We start from the raw sequence: 17,688 nt of genomic DNA on the forward strand, positions 1-17,688 counted from the left end.
CTACTGGAGGTTAAATGGTCTCATCTGCCTACAAGTCCTCATATGTTTTCTTTAATCTCTGTCCATCAAGAGTCAGGACTAACCATCTTCCTTTTCCACAGTATGTTGCTCTTCAGCTTATGTGTCAAATTACTAATTTTTTCTCCATATACATGTTTTTATAGGTTATATATATATTTTTGTTGTGCTCCATCTTTGTAAAAAAAACAGAAGAAAACAAGACAAGATCCTGCTTTAAAGAATCCTTTGAATTAGATTGGGGTAGGCAACCTATGACACATGTGCCAAAGGTGGCATGTGAGCTGATTTTCAGTGGCACTCACACTGCCAGGGTCCTGGCCACCGGTCTGGGGGCTCTGCATTTCAATTTAATTTTAAATGAAGCTTCTTAAACATTTTAAAAACCTCATTTACTTTACATACAACAATAGTTTAATTATATATTGAAGACTTTTATAGAAAGAGACCTTCTCAAAACGTTAAAATGTATTACAGGCACGCGAAACCTTTAAATTAGAGTGAATAAATGAAGATTGGGCACACTACTTCTGAAAGGTTGCCGACCCCTGAATTAGATAAAGAAATATTAAAAGACATCATACAGTGAATGAGGGGCATGCTTCACAGAGGTTAGAAATAGCCTTTTACTACTAGTATTTTTATTTTATTTTTTAGAAAACTTGCTTATATATTTCTCTTCTGGATTGTCATTGGTAGTGTTCACAGAAGAAGTGCATCATAGTCAGTAATCATAAATGAGAAGATGGCATATAAGGATTGGGAGAAAGTTACAAGTGTCAAGAGTGTAATAGAATAAGGCAAAAGATGGAAGAGCAAGGAAGTTACTAATGAGTAAGACTACAGTTTAGTCACGGGTATTTTTAGTAAAAGTCATGGACAGGTCTCGGGCAGTAAACAAAAAATCATGGCATGTGACCTGTCCATGACTTGTACTATAAATACCTCTGACTAAATCATAGGTGCTGGGGTGAGGGTGGTGGGGCGCACCAGCAACGCTACTGCTGCTCTGCAGGGAGTTCTGGCACGCCACCACTGCTGCGGCCGGGGGCAGCCCGGGGACCCGCCACTACTCCTGGACTGCTGCTCTGGGATCAGCTGCTTGGGCGGCCTTGTTGTCAGCTGCATCTGCCGCTGCAGAAGTCATGGATGTCCCAGAAAGTCATGGGATCCGTGACTTCCAGGATCTCCATTAAAGACTCGCAGCCTTACTAATGAGATGCTTAGGAATGAAGCCTATAAAACAGGGAGGAGGAAGAGTTAGTATATGTCATAACATAACTTGTATTTTGTTTAAACAGGTTTCTGATAACAGGACAAAAATTTGCAATTATTTGAATTGAAGCCAGCTCCACAAAACTGTCTTCACAATACACAAAGAATACAAACCATGAAGGTCTTCTGTGGAAGGGCCAATCCAACCACAGGTTCTGTGGAATGGTTAGAGGAAGATGAGAACTATGACTACCATCAGGAGATTGCAAGGTATGATGGGAGAAAACACTCGACACTCTCCTTAGATGCAGATTAATGAACTGTAAAAAAAAAAAAAAAAATGAATGTAATGTGAAGGTAACAGTTTCAAATAAATTGTTTGTATCCTTTATAAGTGAGTAGAGTGAAGGGTGGAAATACTTTTCTAAGCAGTCTTTCTACATCACTAGTTAAAACAAGAATAATTTGAAATTAAGATGTTACTTACATTTACCTTTACAGAAAAAGCTTGTGGAGCCTGGGATTAATAACATTATTTAGACAGGTTTCAGAGTAGCAGCTGTGTTAGTCTGTATCTGCAAAAAGAACAGGAGTACTTGTGGCACCTTAGAGACTAACAAATTTATTGTAGCATTAGCTTTCGTGGGCTACAGCTCACTTCATCGGATGCATGCACTATAATGAGAGTGATCAGTTAAGGTGAGCTATTACCAGCAGGAGAGAAAAAAAACGTTTTGTAGTGGTAATCAAAATAGCTCATTTCCAGCAGTTGACAAGAAGGTGTGAGGAACTGTAGGGAGGAAAAATAAACATGGGGAAATAGTTTTATTTTGTGTAATGACCCATGGATTTACTTTGTGTAATTTCCCCCCTACAGTTCCTCACACCTTTTTGTCAACTGCTGGAAGTGTGGTGTGTGTGTGTACACACCTACTGTATTTTCCACTGCATGCATCTGATGAAGTGGGTTTTAGCCCACGACAGCTTATTCTCAAATAAATTTGTTAGCCTCTAAGGTGCCACAAGTACTCCTATTATTTAGACAGTTATTTAGGCTAAGTTCATCTGTATCTTAACTTATACCAAGTGGAATGTTGTAAAAATACTAACTGAAGTAGCTTAACCCAAGCATTTCCTTTATTAATGGATGATTATCTAGGCTGGGATTTTGATAGTCACTGAAGTGAAATAAGTATCTGAATCCTGTCAGCATTTAGTGGGAGTTAAGTATCTGACTCTCAAGCTCCTCTGAAAAGCCCAGTGGTTCCAGCCATAATAGTTTCTCATTGATCATATTGTTGTAACAACCTTTTAGTAGTTGAAAGTAATGATCAAAGAGATCAAATGACTGGGTCAGCTTGTTGGGTTTTTTAAAATGGTGTTCAAATCAGACAAATTAAAAAACCCATGCATTTATTTGTCCTCCTCAGGTTGGGGGAAGAGTGTCTGTGTGGGGGGAAAAATACAGTGGCTGGTACTTGAAGATCCTCGTAGTATTTAAATTGGTACTGATAATAACCTGAGAGATTACGTGTGTGTGTGTGTGTGTGTGTGTTTTATAAAATCACTCAGACTATTATCAGTGCCACTTCAAATAGCATGAGGATTTTGACTTATTAGCCAGCTCCAAACCAGTGCTCTGTGGTTAGTACTCCCTTTCTATAGAGCTGTCTATAAAAAGAGGACACAGTTTTCTTTCCCTAAGTCCTAATTACAAACCTATGGCATCTGGCATTCTCTGTCAGTAGTAGTTGTTGACAGTAACTCACCCATAGGTGCATGTATTTGCTCTGTACTGATTTTTCTAAGAATGCTCAAGAAAGATTATACTGCAGCAATTAACAGAAAAAAACCAAAAGATTATATTACATGTAACAATTCGTAGCCCATTAATTCATATACACATGCCACTGAAAATGGGAAAATCAAACAGCCTCTTAAATGGACAAATCACTGTGTCACAGTAACTTACTCACTGACTAGGAATAATTGCTTCACAGTGATGATTCTTATCTCTGCTAACAAATTTATATTGTGGTGGTTAATATGCAATGTTTTGATCTGTAAATTCTGTTTTATTTTCAGATCATGCTATGCAGACATGCTGCATGACAAAGACAGAGTGAGTATAGAAAGTAACTTGAATGGTGAAAAAAGTAGTGTTCCCTTCCCCTCAGCAGCTCCCACTCCATGATTGTACAGGTTCTTCTGGAAGTTGAAGTATTTTGCTAACTGCACTTTCTAAGACCCAGTGATGATACTTGGGATACCCAGGACTCTGAGCTACCTTGTTAACCTCCTGCCTCCAGTGTGAGGAAGACTTGCTTGTTACTCCTGGGAGAATTCTGCACCACTGTGCATGTGCAGAATTCACGTCCCTTGCAGATTTCTTTGCTTCCCTGCAGAAAAATAACTTTCTGATGGGGAAGGAAAGGGAAGCCACAAGAGCGGTCATGTATGTTTTGGGTGCATAGGACAACCGGCACAGGTAAATCACAGTGGGGTAGAGGGTGGGGCTTGGGAATATTTGGCTGGAGGCTTCTACCCTGTGCCAGGCTCAGCTAGTCCTGGCTGGGCTGGGGAGGATGGGACTTCGTATGCTCCTGCATGGCATCTGGGGCAGGGGCAGATCCACCCCAAGGTTTATCCCCAGGCTGCAGGAACCTCTGCAAACTCTTCCCCTGTCTCCCCTCCCCCTAGCCCTCTGTTTCCTGCACCCATCGCTCCTCAGCTGCAGTGGGAGGGATCACTGTATGGGGAGATGCTCTCCCATCCGCCCAACCCCCGTGCATCCAGATCCCTCATACTCAGACCCTTCCGCCAAGCCTCTCCCCCCCCACACACACCCAGAACCCCCCCGCCGAGCCCTTCTCCTCCTGCACCTGGACCACTCTGATGAGCCACCAGCACTTTGATCTCCACCCCACCAAGCCTCAACCAGCTGCCCCTGGATCCCCACCACAGTGAGCCCCACTCCCCCAGCATCTGGACTCCCCCCATTGAGCTCCCCGCACCCAGACCCCCCTGCCGAGCTCTATCCTTCCCAGTCACCACCCCGCACTGAACCTGTACCACCGTCACTTGGAGCTCCCTGCAGAGTCCCATTACCGTTGCACCCAGATGCCCTCCACACCCAGATCCCCCACTGAGCTGCCCGAACCCAGATTGCCCCACACCAAACCCTCTCAATCCACACCTGGATCCCCCCCACACTAAACCCCTCCACACTTGGTCCTGGCTTGCTGAGCCTGCCTGCCCACACGTAGTGCACCTGTGATCACTCACATCTGTGCAGCCAGTGGCCTCTTCTCCCGAATGCTACATTTATTTGACAAATACAGTTTTCAGAATTTTGCAGAATTTTAAAATATTGTGTGCAGAATTTTTATTTTTTTGGTGCAGAATTTTAAATTTTTTGGTGCAGAATGCCCCCAGGAGTAATATATAATTCCATATGTAGTATCTGTACATACATTTCCCAATGATATTAACAACCACTAACGTGACTGTTGCTTTCATTTATGACCTCACATGACATTCTTTGGTGAGCCAGAATCAGGATATTCTTATAACCCCCTTGCCAGTTAGCATTAAGGGGTTCTTGGGTCACAGGCCCCAATCCTGCAATCCATACAAGCCTGACCATGGTTGGCTAGCTAACATCTAACTAACAGTGTTAAAAATTGCACTGGCATCCAATGAGCCACTGCTTCCAGGGCTCCCAGTGTTGCTAATATAGCGATAGTGGGGAACTTTTCTAAACATTTAGTTGGGATAGATGGAAACACTGTTTCTTCTGCAAGAACTGATGTTAAGGAGGAGAGAATGCAGAAAGATGCTTTTATATGAGTAATAGTGATGCTCTCAACTCTTGACGGGAAAATACTGAAGGGGGGTCGGGTGGGGGGGCAGGGTCGGCCAACCTGCAGATTTGCTGCTTGGCTTGTACTGAGTATGCTCACATGGACTGAACATGCTCAGTAATGCTGCTGAAGCTGCTGCCCTCACCCCCCTCCCCTCCTCCCCATCAGCAGGCACAGGTCACCTCTTGTCTTGACAAGTAAGTAAAGGAGGAGCTGCTTTTCGATTATGTTGATTTTAGACATGTAATTTTCTGTCATACCTTCAGAGGGCACTTTAGACTCATCTTATAAAATTCAGTTTCTGCAGTAATTCCATCTAGCCTTGTCTGCCTACATGTGGCTGTAACTAAGTTCTTTTTATTCTCCTCCACTTATGTTGTGTTCTTAAATCTTCCAGTTTATGCTAAGGGAGAAGTTGAGGCGATACAACGTCTTCAAATAAGTTGAAGACTTAAAAAAAAAAAAATGTCTTAAAGGATTGGCGATCTTTCTGCTCCATCTATGGGTGAATAGTCTCCTGGTGATTCATATAATTATCTACTGTATGTATTCCGGGAGCATGTCTATAGTGGTAACAGCATTCCAATACCAAGATTTAGAGGGAGATGATGGGACAAAGCCGTTAAATAGCTGTACTCTAATTATGTCAAAATAGCCACAGTAGAACTGAGGCTTAGTCTGCACTTAAAAGTTAGGTCGACATAGCTATATTGATCAGGGATGTGAAAAAACCCCACATCTCTGACCAACATAGCTATGCTGACCTAACCCCACTGTAGACGCAGCTATGTTGACGGAAGAATAGGTTGCGTCTATGCTAATGAATTATTCTGATATAGTCTCTGTAGTGTAGATGCAGCCTGATTGTGGTAAAGGATAGAGCTGACCCTGTTAAATCCAGACAGTAAGAGAAACACATGCTATTTGTAAAAGCTTAGCAAATCATATGCAAGGAAGCCTTAAAAATTGCAATTTTTTTAACTGAAATACACTATTTCCTTCACTCTCTTCTGTATAAGGTGTACTACAGTTGGACAGATGGCCTTTCAACACTTTGCTTTATCTTCCTAGCATTAATCTGAGTATGCTCAGACTCTCTCAAAGAAAGGAACACAAATAAGCCAAAATTTTGGCAGGAATTTGTGTTTCTTAATATAGTGACAAAAATGAGACAAACATACAGTAATTCATTTGTAATGGAAAAAATGCATCATTTCTGCAACAGATTTAACGGACAAGATATGAATGTAGTAGATATGATTCCAAGGAGACCCAGTCAACACTTAAATTGTACTCTAGATTCACACCTGTTACCAGAAGCCCTAAAACATATTATTCATACAGGATTGTTCTGTAGGGCCTGGGGCCAATGTACTGTACTTGGCCTACAATAATAAACATGTTGGACTACGAATACCATTGAGCATTTAAGAATAAAATGAAGATTCGATTTAGGCAGTTCTCTTGTTTGTATATGTTATATTAACATTATCAATCCTATTTATTTTGGTCTGTTGCAACACATTTTGGCTCTGTGTGCAGAGAAGTGGAGTACATATGTTCAGCATGCTTGGGGACACCTTTCCATTCCATTCCCATTTACATACACTGATGTAAATACCTCGCTGCAATAAGCAGACAGTGTAAGATGTGAGGAAGGCAGTTTCTTTATCCTAATAAATACCAAAAGTACAAGCTGCGTACTCTGCAGCAAACTTGACCTGACTTCTGTGGTATTCAGTACAGTACACTGGAAGTTTCCTTGGCAATCTCAGATAAATTAAAAATGTGAGGAATGTAGGACTCAGGGCTGGTCTACTCTACCGCTCAAGTCGAAGAAACTTACATTGCTCAGGGCAGTGAAAATGACACCACCCCCGCACCCACCCCCCAAGCGATGTAAGTTACATTGACTTAACATGGTATTCACACCTGTCTGTGTCGGCGGGAGACGGTCTCTCACTGACATAGTTTCCACCTCTTGCGCAGGTGGAGTAATTATGCTGGTAGGAGAGCGCTCTCCCGTCAGCATAATACATCTTCACCAGATGCACTACAGCGGCAATGTAGTGCAGTAGTGTAGACTTGTCCTAATACAATCAATGCAGTGTCCCCTTTGTTAATTTATTTAATATTACATTCAATTTCTTCAGTGTTTCCCTTTAATATTCATATGCTACAGTATTTTGATTTGAAAATGTGTTAGAGAAGTTAAGGACAAAGCTGGAGATCTTGACAGCTCTGGGATTATTAGATTATTAGAAGTAATAGAAAGTGGTCTGGGTTTTTGAGATTAGCATTTTGCTGAAGGTTTGTGATGCAATGCTCAAGTGAAGTAGTGACATCATCATTCAGTTTCAGAATTAACACTCTCATTAAAGTTAACAGTCAGTTTATACTTCTCAGAACTATTGGTTCACGCTATTTGCAGGCTCAGGAAGAAACTGAATCAGCTAAACTCAGCTGATGTTTAGAAGATCATCCTGCAACTATGAAAGCTTAAATTCTGGAGCATACTTCTGCAGCAAGTTGTGGGTTCTGCAGGAAATTCTGTGCTTGTGGGATTGAGAATACATGAGGCTCCCATGGATTATGCAGTTAAGAACAAGAAAATGCATAATTGCCAAATGGATAATGTTGGGCGATTCCCTGAGAAACTAGACACACAGGCCAGACCATTCAGCTTTCCATGTTCATCTCATGGGACTTCCATCTTCTGGAAATTTAGCCACTTCCAAAATTGGAATTTTTGAAACCCGTTTTTTTACTAAGGCAAACTAACTTGCAGGTGGTCTTTTGAATATTTAACCCAGTGTTCCCTAAAGCAGTGGTTCTCAAAGTCGGTCTGCTGCTTGTTCAGGGAAAGCCCCTGGTGGGCTGGGCCTGTTTGGCCAAACCTGCGGATGCGGCAGGTAAACAATCGCAGCTCCCACTGGCTGCAGTTTGCAGCTCCAGGCCAAGGGGCTGCGGGAAGTGGCACGGACCGAGGGATGTGCTGGCTGCCTTTCCCGGCCAGCCAGGGGCTTTCCCTGAACAGGCAGCAGACCAACTTTGAGAACCACGGCCCTAAAGGGTGTGCTCTGTTTTACACCCTCCTCTCCTTTGGGTGGGCATATGATAGATTAGCCAATGAGGCACACAGACTTCTCAATTGTTATCCAAAGTTTGATTTAATTTAAAAAAAACCATTTAGCTGGTATGGTTGCAAAGAAAACCTCCAAAATGTGACATGAGTGTAACCCATACAGCAGTGTCTGCCTGAGTTTGCAGAGACCGTGAAATCATGTCTCTGAGAGGTATGAACTTCTGTTTCGAAGTGCTGGATCATCAGTACTTTGTCCTTTCTTTCCCTTTTAGCTATTAGACCCCCCAAAAAAACTTAGTTCACAAGCCAAAGTTCAGGGATGTTTCATAACTCTGCAGTTTATGTATTATTTTCTCTTTGCAATTTGATTCCTTTAATTAATTTTAAGATTTTTTTTTGTAGATGGCAATAGATCAGAATGGGCTGTCAAACTCTGCCTCCAGCTAGGAATTATTCCCATCTGCATCTGGCTTTACAGAGCTGTAAACTCTCTCCCGAAGCATGATTTAATCAAAAAAAAATCTCTGGATATTGGCAAGGAATTTAAATGTGATGCAGGCTTCAGTGAATTCCACTGATGAGACCAGTGGTTTAAGATCACAGAGGAGAATGACATTGAAGCTTTGGAAACAGCAGTGGATGGCCATGGTAATGTTTTGTGTGACAATACCACAGGTTTTAAAGCTTTGAGTTTGAGTTGGAGTACAAGCTTGAATTTAAAAAATAATCACTAGTAGGACTCTACAGTGAGTAGAACAGAAAAGAAGCTGCGGTTCTAAATGGATTCCAAGTTCCTGGGACCACATCAACTTGATTTTGTTGTGAAATGTGGTATGACGCTTCTAATTTCTAGGAAGAACAGTTGGATAATGACCCATGTCCTACTTGTTGAACTTCTGACTTTTGGTCTGAGGAGTAAAGTTCTGAAGTTGTTGCATGGGCTTGAGATCCATTTTCAGGGTCAGGAATTCTATTTTATCTACATCAAAAAGCCCTTCATGGCCTTTGATCAAATTGGAAGGGTGAACAAAAACTTGAGTATCCTACCAAGGTAAAACTTGATTTGGGAGGTGGTAACAACCCTCTGTGTTGTTCCCCCCCCCTCCCCAGGTTACAATGGTTTGAAGTAGGGTTGTCAAGTGATTTAAAAAAATAATCACGATTAGTCGCGCAATTAAAAAATTAATTTCAATTAATTGCACTGTTAGACAATAATAGAATACCATTTATTTAAATATTTTGGAAGTTTTCTTCATTTTAAAATATATTGATTTCAATTGCAACACAGAACTTAGTGTACAATGCTCACTTATATTAATTATTTGTGCTGTAAAAAACAAAAGAAATAGTATTTTTCAATTCACCTCATTCAAGTACTGTAATGCAATCTCTTTATAATGAAAGTTGAACTTACAAATGTGAATTAGGTGCAAAAAATAACTGCATTCAAAAATAAAACAATCTAAAGCCGAATCTGCTGGCGGACCGCCAGACAGTTTGTTTAAATTTGCATGCCCACCCGCAGCTCCCAGTGGCCACGGTTCGCCATTCTCGGCCAATGGGAGCTGTGGGAAGTGGCAGCCAGCATGTCCCTGTGGCCCGTGCCACTTCCTGCAACTCCCATTGGCCGGGAATGGCGAACTGCTGCCACTGGAAGTTGCGAGCGGCCCGCCAGCGGATTACCCTGACAGGCCGCGTGTGGCCCACGGGCCGCAGGTTGCCCACCACTGCATTAGAGCCTACAAGTCCATTCAGTCCTATTTCTTGTTCAGCAAATCACTCAGGCAAACAAGTTTGTTTACAATTGCAGGAGATAATGCTGCTCTCTTCTTGTTTATGTCACCTGAAAGTGAGAACAGATGTTCTCATGGTACTGTTGTAGCTGGCGTTGCAAGATATTTATGTGCCAGATGTGCTAAAGATTCATATATCCCTTCATGCTTCAACCATAATTCCAGAAGACATGCATCCATGCTGATGACAGGTTCTGCTTGAGAACAATCCAAAGCAGTGCAGACCGATGCATGTTCCCTTTCATCATCTGAGGGTACATCTTCACTACCGGCCGTATCAGCGGGTAGCAGTCGATTTCTCGGGGATCGATATATCGTGTCTCATCTAGACGCGATATATCGATCCCCGAACGCGCTCCTGTCGACTCCGGAACTCCACCAACGCGAACGGCGGTAGCGGAGTCGACATGGGGAGCTGCGGATGTCGATCCCGCGCCGTGAGGACGGTAGGTAATTCGATCTAAGGTACTTCGACTTCAGCTACGCTATTCATGTAGCTGAAGCTGCATATCTTAGATCGATCCCCCCCCAGTGTAGACCAGCCCTCAGTCAGATGCCACCAGCAGAAGGTTGATTTTCTTTTTTGGTGGTTTGGGTTCTGTAGTTTCTGCATTGGAGTGTTGCTCTTTTAAGACTTCTGAAAGTATGCTTCACACCTCATCCCTCTCAGATTTTGGAAGACACTTCAGATTCTTAAACCTTGATCGAGTCCTGTAGCTATCTTTAGAAATCTCACATTGGTAACTTCTTTGCATTTTGTCAAATCTGCAGTGAAATGTGCACGAACAACATGCACTGGGTCATCATCCGAGACTGTTGTAACATGAAATATATGGCAGAATGGGGGTAAAACAGAGCAGGGGACATACTATTCCCCCAAGGAGTTCAGTCAAAATTTAAATAACAGATTTTTTTTCGTCATCAGCATGGAAGCATGTCCTCTGGAATGGTAGCCGAAGCATGAAGGGACATACGAATGTTTAGCATATATGGCACGTAAATACCATGCAGTGCCAGCCACAAAAGTGCCATGTGAATGCCTGTTCTCACTTTCAGGTGACGTTGTAAATAAGAAAAGGGCAGCATTATCTCCTGTAAATGTAAACAAACTTGTTTGTTTTAGCGATTGGCTGAATAAGAAGTCGGACTGAGTGGACTCGTAGGTTCTAAAGTTTTACATTGTTTTGTTTTTGAGTGCAGTTATGTAACAAAAAAAAATCTATATTTGTAAGTTGCACTTTCACAATAAAGAGATTGCATTATGGTACTTGTATGAGGTGAACTGAAAAGTATGATTTCTTTTGTTTATCATTTTTGTAGTGCAAATATTTGTAGTAAAAATAATATAAAGCGAGCACTGTATTCTGTGTTGTAATTTAAATCAACATATTTGAAAATATAGAAAAATCAAAAATATTTAATAAATTTCAATTGGTATTCTATGTCATTTGGGTTTGTTTTTGTATATGGAAAAACTTCTAATTTGTAAATATAGATTTCCATTCTGTTCAGTGGGAAATGATTTTAGCAGAGTATTTTACAAGCTAGTGGTGTCATTTGTAGACTGTAAATTTACAAGAGCATTATTTAAAAAAAAAATATTTCAAAGGTTTCCATTTTTATAAAAGATTGGACTGGTTAGTTTCTTTCTGTTGTGAACTAGTTTTCTCGTGTTGTAGGAATTTTTATAGGGAGAGGATTGCTGTCGGCCATGTAAGCAGAAATCCTGCTCCTGCAGATTAGTTTGTATAGTTCTATTAATCAAAGATGTTGACAAATACAGTTTTGCAAAATTAATTGCTTAAACAATATACTTTAAGTGCACACACTACCTTTTCACAAACTGCCAGCTGTTAGTCATAAACTTTCTCCAATATTTAATAAGGAAATTTTACAAGCTTGGATTACACACATTTGTTTCACAACAGCGACTCAAAGTAATTACAGTGGTCTCTGGCCAGGCATTGTGGATCCTTTAGGGAAAATTATGTTGTTTTCATCTTTCTGTTAAAATTCCAGTCTACAAAAATCTAAAGTATAAAATTATCTGAGTAGTATATGTTTCTTGCTTAAAATGTATCTAGCCTGCTTAATAATATCTTCAGCAAAATGTCTCAACTGGTACTCCTACACAAACTACTATAGAACTATTAATAAGTTTGCCTAATTCAGCTGAAATTTTGTTTATTTATCAGCATCAAAACCATTTTTCCTGATACAGATGGATGTGAACTAACAGAATGAAAACATTGAGGCCCTGATCCTGGAAAGACTTAAGCACGAGTAGGCCCATTGATTTTAGTGGTATTAATCTAATGAGCATAAGTCTTTGGAGGAATGGGGAACCCGATTAAACAATATTTATAGTTTTCAATATGTACTGAGGATTAGAGGTCTTGAGTAGGAAGAGCTTATTTCTGCTTAAATGTATATTTTGGTGTTTCAACCTTCCTTGCATAGGGTGTGTTTTTAATTTTTGTAGCCTTTTTGAAACATTAAAACAAATTTTATAGATAAAGCTTGCCAGATCCTTTCAGTAATATACTTTTTCTATGTATGTTGTTAGTGATGGTAAATATACTATCACATGTTTCCATACCAAAATAGTACATATAGGCCAAATGTCATACTGAGATTGCCACAGTCTAGACAGTGGTCAGGTTCCCTCTTGTAAAGCAATAGGTGCAAGACACATCTGTGGGATGTCACTGAAATGAAAAATCCTGCAACAGAGCTGTCTGAATGTCAGTGTACACATTTTCTGTGAAATGTAAGACTCCAAAAAGAAGGAAAATGGCCATTCCACATCAACTCAGTCAAGAGACATAATCATCCCTCTAAACTTGGGGCAAAACTCCATAACTTGAGCTGGAGTTTTGCCTATATAAGCAGTACTTAATAGGGCACTGGGCTACTAAAAACACTTAATTAGCAAAAACTAGATAATTCAGGGTAAGTTCTCATGGTTCAGGTTCTTCTGTCTCTTAGGCTACGTCTTCACTACCCGCCGTATCGGCGGGTAGCGATCGATTTTTCAGGGATCGATATATTGCGTCTCATCTAGACGCGATATATCGATCCCCGAACGCGCTCCTGTCGACTCCGGAACTCCACCACCGCGAATGGGGAGCCCCAGACATCGATCCCGCGCCGTGAGGACGGGCAAGTGATCGATATAAGATACTTCGACTTCAGCTACGTTATTCACGTAGCTGAAGTTGCGTATCTTATATCGATTTTCCCCCTTAGTGTAGACCAGCCCTTAGGCAGGAAAGTTAGTTTCAGTCTCTGTCTGTTGCCTCAGTTTTCACCTTGGGAATGGAAATTCATCCCTTAGTACAGAAAATAAACCCATCCAAAACACTTCCATCTGCCAAGGAAGAAAGATCTTTCAAGTTTCCAAATTCCAGAGTACCAGGAAGCTCTTCTACACTTCATGATGGTTGCCTCAGTTTCTGCACCAGTACTCTCCAACTCGGGTCCTTGTTCCCTTGCTTTTGTATACCTTTCCATGTCACATAGTCATTAGCTTTCCTCCAGTCAACGTTATTATTAAACATACTCAATTATACATCTACCCAAACTTTCGTAATTTGTTTTTCATTCTCCATTCTATGTCATTCTAAATTGCTAACATAACATCACTAGAACTCAACATTAAACTAATAGAACATAACCCTTGTTGTCAGCAATTTTCTTCATATTCAATATCATAACTCAGTATACCTGGATCATCCTAAAATATTCATTAACATACCCTTTATTTTTTGAGTAGGAAAGTTATGGAGAACAACATGCCCTAAAAATTATCATATTCTTATCTTTTCCAAACAGGTTTCCAGGGACCCTTTTGCTCATAGTTTAGCGCTATGCTTTTAAATCATTATGAAGTCTTGTCAGTAATTTTGCTTGTTTGCATTTTGAGGTGCTTTATTCAGTTTAGATCCTAGGTGTTTAACTGTTCCCCCATGAGGGCAAAAGCAGATATCTACAAACTCCCAAAGAGTGAGACTGCAGGACCTCCGGTCAAGAGTTGAGTGTATAAGAAAATTCCATAGGGGTGGCTGATCTTGGTCTGTCTCTCTTTCTTACAGAATGTGAAGTATTACCAGGGCATCCGTGCTGCAGTGAGCAGGGTGAAAGAAAGGGGTGAGAAAGCAATTGTTCTAGACATTGGAACTGGCACAGGACTCCTGTCCATGATGGCAGTTACAGCAGGTGCGGACTTCTGCTATGCAATTGAGGTGAGAAATTCCTCATTGACAGTACATATACCTGCTGTTCAAGAGATGGAAGTGGCACAGTATGCAGGTAGGAGTGTATGCATAATATGGCTACTGCAAAATGAGTAGTGTGGGTGCATTAGCCATTGTGTGTCATGTCTGAAGGTAGCTTTTATAATATAACCTATAGGGGTGTGGGTGGAGGAAGTAGACCATATGAAAAGAGCCCTTATGAGAATGTATAGAAATTAGTTTTAATATTCTCAAGACAGACGGTTTTTTTTCCTAAACTTGACAGAAAAATCTTAGTTAAAATAGTTGGACATTAGGTTTCTTGTACTGTATTTTCTGTATTCCTTGTGACTGATATGTGGCATGGAGGAGTTAATGAATGTTGTTCAGAAAAATGCTAGTACTCTCAAACCACATTGTGGCTTTTCTTAAGTTTCATTTTCTCTTGGACCAGGAGTCCTCAAGCTTTTTCATTTTGTGCATCACATCTTAATAGAGAGACTGCTATATGTACGATTTCCCCATCTATTTGTGATTGCATAGAACATAAGAATGGCCACACTGGGTCAGACCAGTGGTCCATCTACACCAGTATCCAGTCTCCCAACAGTGGCCAGTGCCAGATGTTCAGAGGGAATGAACAGAACAGGGCAATTATCCAGTGATCCATCCCCGGTCGTACAGTCCCAGCTTCTGGCAATCAGAGGTTTAGGGACATCCAGAGCACGGGGTTGTGTTCCTGACCATCTTGGTTAATAACCATTGATGGACCTATCCTCCATAAACTTACCTAATTCTTTTTTGAATGCAGTTATACTTTTGGCCTTCACAACATCTCTTGGCAATGAGTTCTGCGGGTTGACTGTGTTTTGTGTGAAGAAGTACATTCTTATGTTTGTTTTTAAATGCTGCCTATTAATTTCAGTGAGTGACCCCTGATTCTCATGTTTTGTGAACCAATAAACACTTCCTTGTTCATTTTCTCCACACTGTTCATGATTTTATAGACCTCTGTCATATTCTCCCTTAGTCATCTCTTTTCCAAACTGAAAAGTCCCAATCTTTTTAATCTCTCCTCATATGGAAGCTGTTCCATACCCTTAATCGTTTTTGTTGTCCTTTTCTGTACCTTTACCAATTCTAATAAATCTTTTTTGAGATGCAGTGACCAGAACTTCAGCAGTATTCAAGGTGTGGGCGTACCATGGATTTATATAAAGGCTCAAACTAAATGTATACTCCAAAATAAAAAACAAAAAACAGCAAGAGGACCAAAACCAAAGTAAAAGAGGCGATTAGAGACAAAAAGACATCCTTTAAAAGCTGGAAGTCAAATGCTTCCAACCACATGACCAGGAGGGTGATAGTGACTGTGAAATGCTCAGGGAGATTAAAGAGGCTATAAAAATAAATAATAATGGGGGATTTCAGCTATCCCCATATTGACTGAGTACATGTCACCTCAGGATGGGATGCATAGATAAAGTTTCTTGACACCTTAAATGACTGCTTCTAGGAGCAGCTAGTCCTGGAAGCCATAAGAGGAGATGCAATTCTTGATTTAGTCCTAAGTGGAGCACAGGTTCTGGTCCAAGAGGTGAATATAGCTTGACCAATTGGTAATAGTGACCATAATATAATTAAATGTAACATCCCTGTTACAGGGAAAACACCACAGCAGCCCAACACTGTAACATTTAATTTCAGAAAGGGGAACTACATAAAAATTAGGAAGTTAGTTAAACAGAAGTTAAAAGGTACAGTGCCAAAAGTGAAATCCCTGCAAGTTGCATGGAAGCTTTTTAAAGACTCTGTAATAGAGGCTCAACTTAAATGTATACCCCCAAATGCCACTTTGGCTAACCAACAAAGTAAAAGAAGCAGTGAGAGACAAAAAGGCATCCTTTAAAAAGTGAAAGTTAAATCCTAATGAGGAAAATAGACAGGAACATTAAACTCTGGCAAGTGAAGTGTAACAATATAATTAGGAAGGCCAAAAAAGAATTTGAAGAACAGCTAGCTAAAGACTCAAAAAGTAATAGCAAAAAAAAATTTTTAAGTACATCAGAAGCAGGAAGCCTGCTAAACAACCAGTGGGACCACTGGACGATCAAGATGCTAAAGGAGCACTCAAGGGCACTGCAATAAGGCCATTGCAGAGAAACTAAATGAATTCTTTGCATCAATCTTCACAGCTGAGGATGTGAGGGAGATTCCCAAAGCTGAGCCATTCTTTTTAGGTGACAAATCTGAGGAATTGTCCCAGATTGAGGTATCATTAGAGGAGGATTTGGAACAAATTGATAAACTAAACAGTAATAAGTCTCCAGGACCAGATGGTATTCCCCCAAGAGTTCTGAAGGAACTCAGATGTGAAATTGCAGAACTACTAACTGTAGTCTGTAACCTATCATTTATATCAGCTTCTGTACCAAATGACTGGAGCATAGCTAATGTGACGCCAATTTAAAAAAAAAAATTAAAAAAGAGGTGTTCCTGGCAATTACAGGCTAGCAAGCCTGACTTCAGTATGGGAAAATTGATTGAAACTATAGTGAAGAACAGAATTGTCAGACACGTAGATGAATATAATTTGTTGGGGAAGAGTCAACATGGTTTTTGTAAAGGGAAATCATGCCTCACCAATCTACTAGAATTCTTTGAGAGGGTCGACAAACATGTGGACACGGGGGATCCAGTGGATATAGTGTACTTAGATTTTCAGAAAGCCTTTGACAAGGTCCCTCACCAAAGGCTCTTAAGCAAAGTAAGCTGTCATGGGATAAGAGGGAAAGTCCTCTCATGGATCAGTAACTGGTTAAAAGATAGGAAACAAAGGGTAGGAATGGTCAGTTTTCAGAATGCAGAGAGGTAAATAGTGGTGTCCCCAGGGATCTGTACTGGGCCCAGTCCTATGCAAGATATTCATAAATGATCTGGAAAAAAGGTTAAACAGTGATGTGGAAAAAATTGCAGATGACACAAAACTACTCAAGATAGTTTGCCGACTGCAAAGAGCTACAAAAGGATCTCACAAAACTGGGTGACTGGGCAACAAAATGGCAGATGAAATTTAGTGTTGATTAAATGCAAAATAATTCACATTGGAAAACATAATCTCAACTATACATATAAAATGTTTGAGTCTGAATTAGCTATTACCACTCAAGAAAGAGATCCTGTAGTCATTGTGGATAGTTCTCTGAAAACATCCACTCAATGTGCAGCGGCAGTCAAAAAGCGAACAGAATGTTGGGAATCATTAAAAAAGGAATAGATAAGACAGAAAATATCATATTGCCTCTATATAAATCCAGGGTACGCGCACACATGAATACTGCATGCAGATGTGGTCGCCCCATCTCAAAAGATATATTGGAATTGGAAAAGATTCAGAAAAGGGCAACAAAAATGATTAGAGGTATGGAATGGCTTCTGTATGAGGAGAAATTAATAAGACTGGGACTTTTCAGCTTGGA

At 40.5% G+C, this 17,688-nt stretch overlaps 1 protein-coding gene across 9 annotated transcripts in view; it reads left to right on the forward strand.

Moving 5' to 3' along the window:
* PRMT7 (protein arginine methyltransferase 7) overlaps positions 1–17,688 on the forward strand; it is a 44,863-nt gene that overhangs the window by 1,203 nt on the left and 25,972 nt on the right. For 7 of the 9 annotated variants that reach the window (XM_044987073.1, XM_044987065.1, XM_044987071.1 and 4 more), the window contains 3 exons: positions 1,320–1,503; positions 3,319–3,355; positions 14,069–14,218. In XM_044987073.1, the coding sequence (XP_044843008.1) occupies positions 1,409–1,503; positions 3,319–3,355; positions 14,069–14,218 (282 nt within the window). In that variant the 5' untranslated portion in view covers positions 1,320–1,408. Of the gene's footprint in view, positions 1–495; positions 630–1,319; positions 1,504–3,318; positions 3,356–14,068; positions 14,219–17,688 lie in introns of all 9 variants that reach the window. The other 2 variants (XM_044987068.1, XM_044987066.1) reach the window with 1 other exon arrangement.

Source organism: Mauremys mutica, chromosome 14, assembly GCF_020497125.1.
Source record: "Mauremys mutica isolate MM-2020 ecotype Southern chromosome 14, ASM2049712v1, whole genome shotgun sequence".
In the NCBI taxonomy this organism is placed as follows: Eukaryota; Metazoa; Chordata; order Testudines; family Geoemydidae; genus Mauremys; species Mauremys mutica.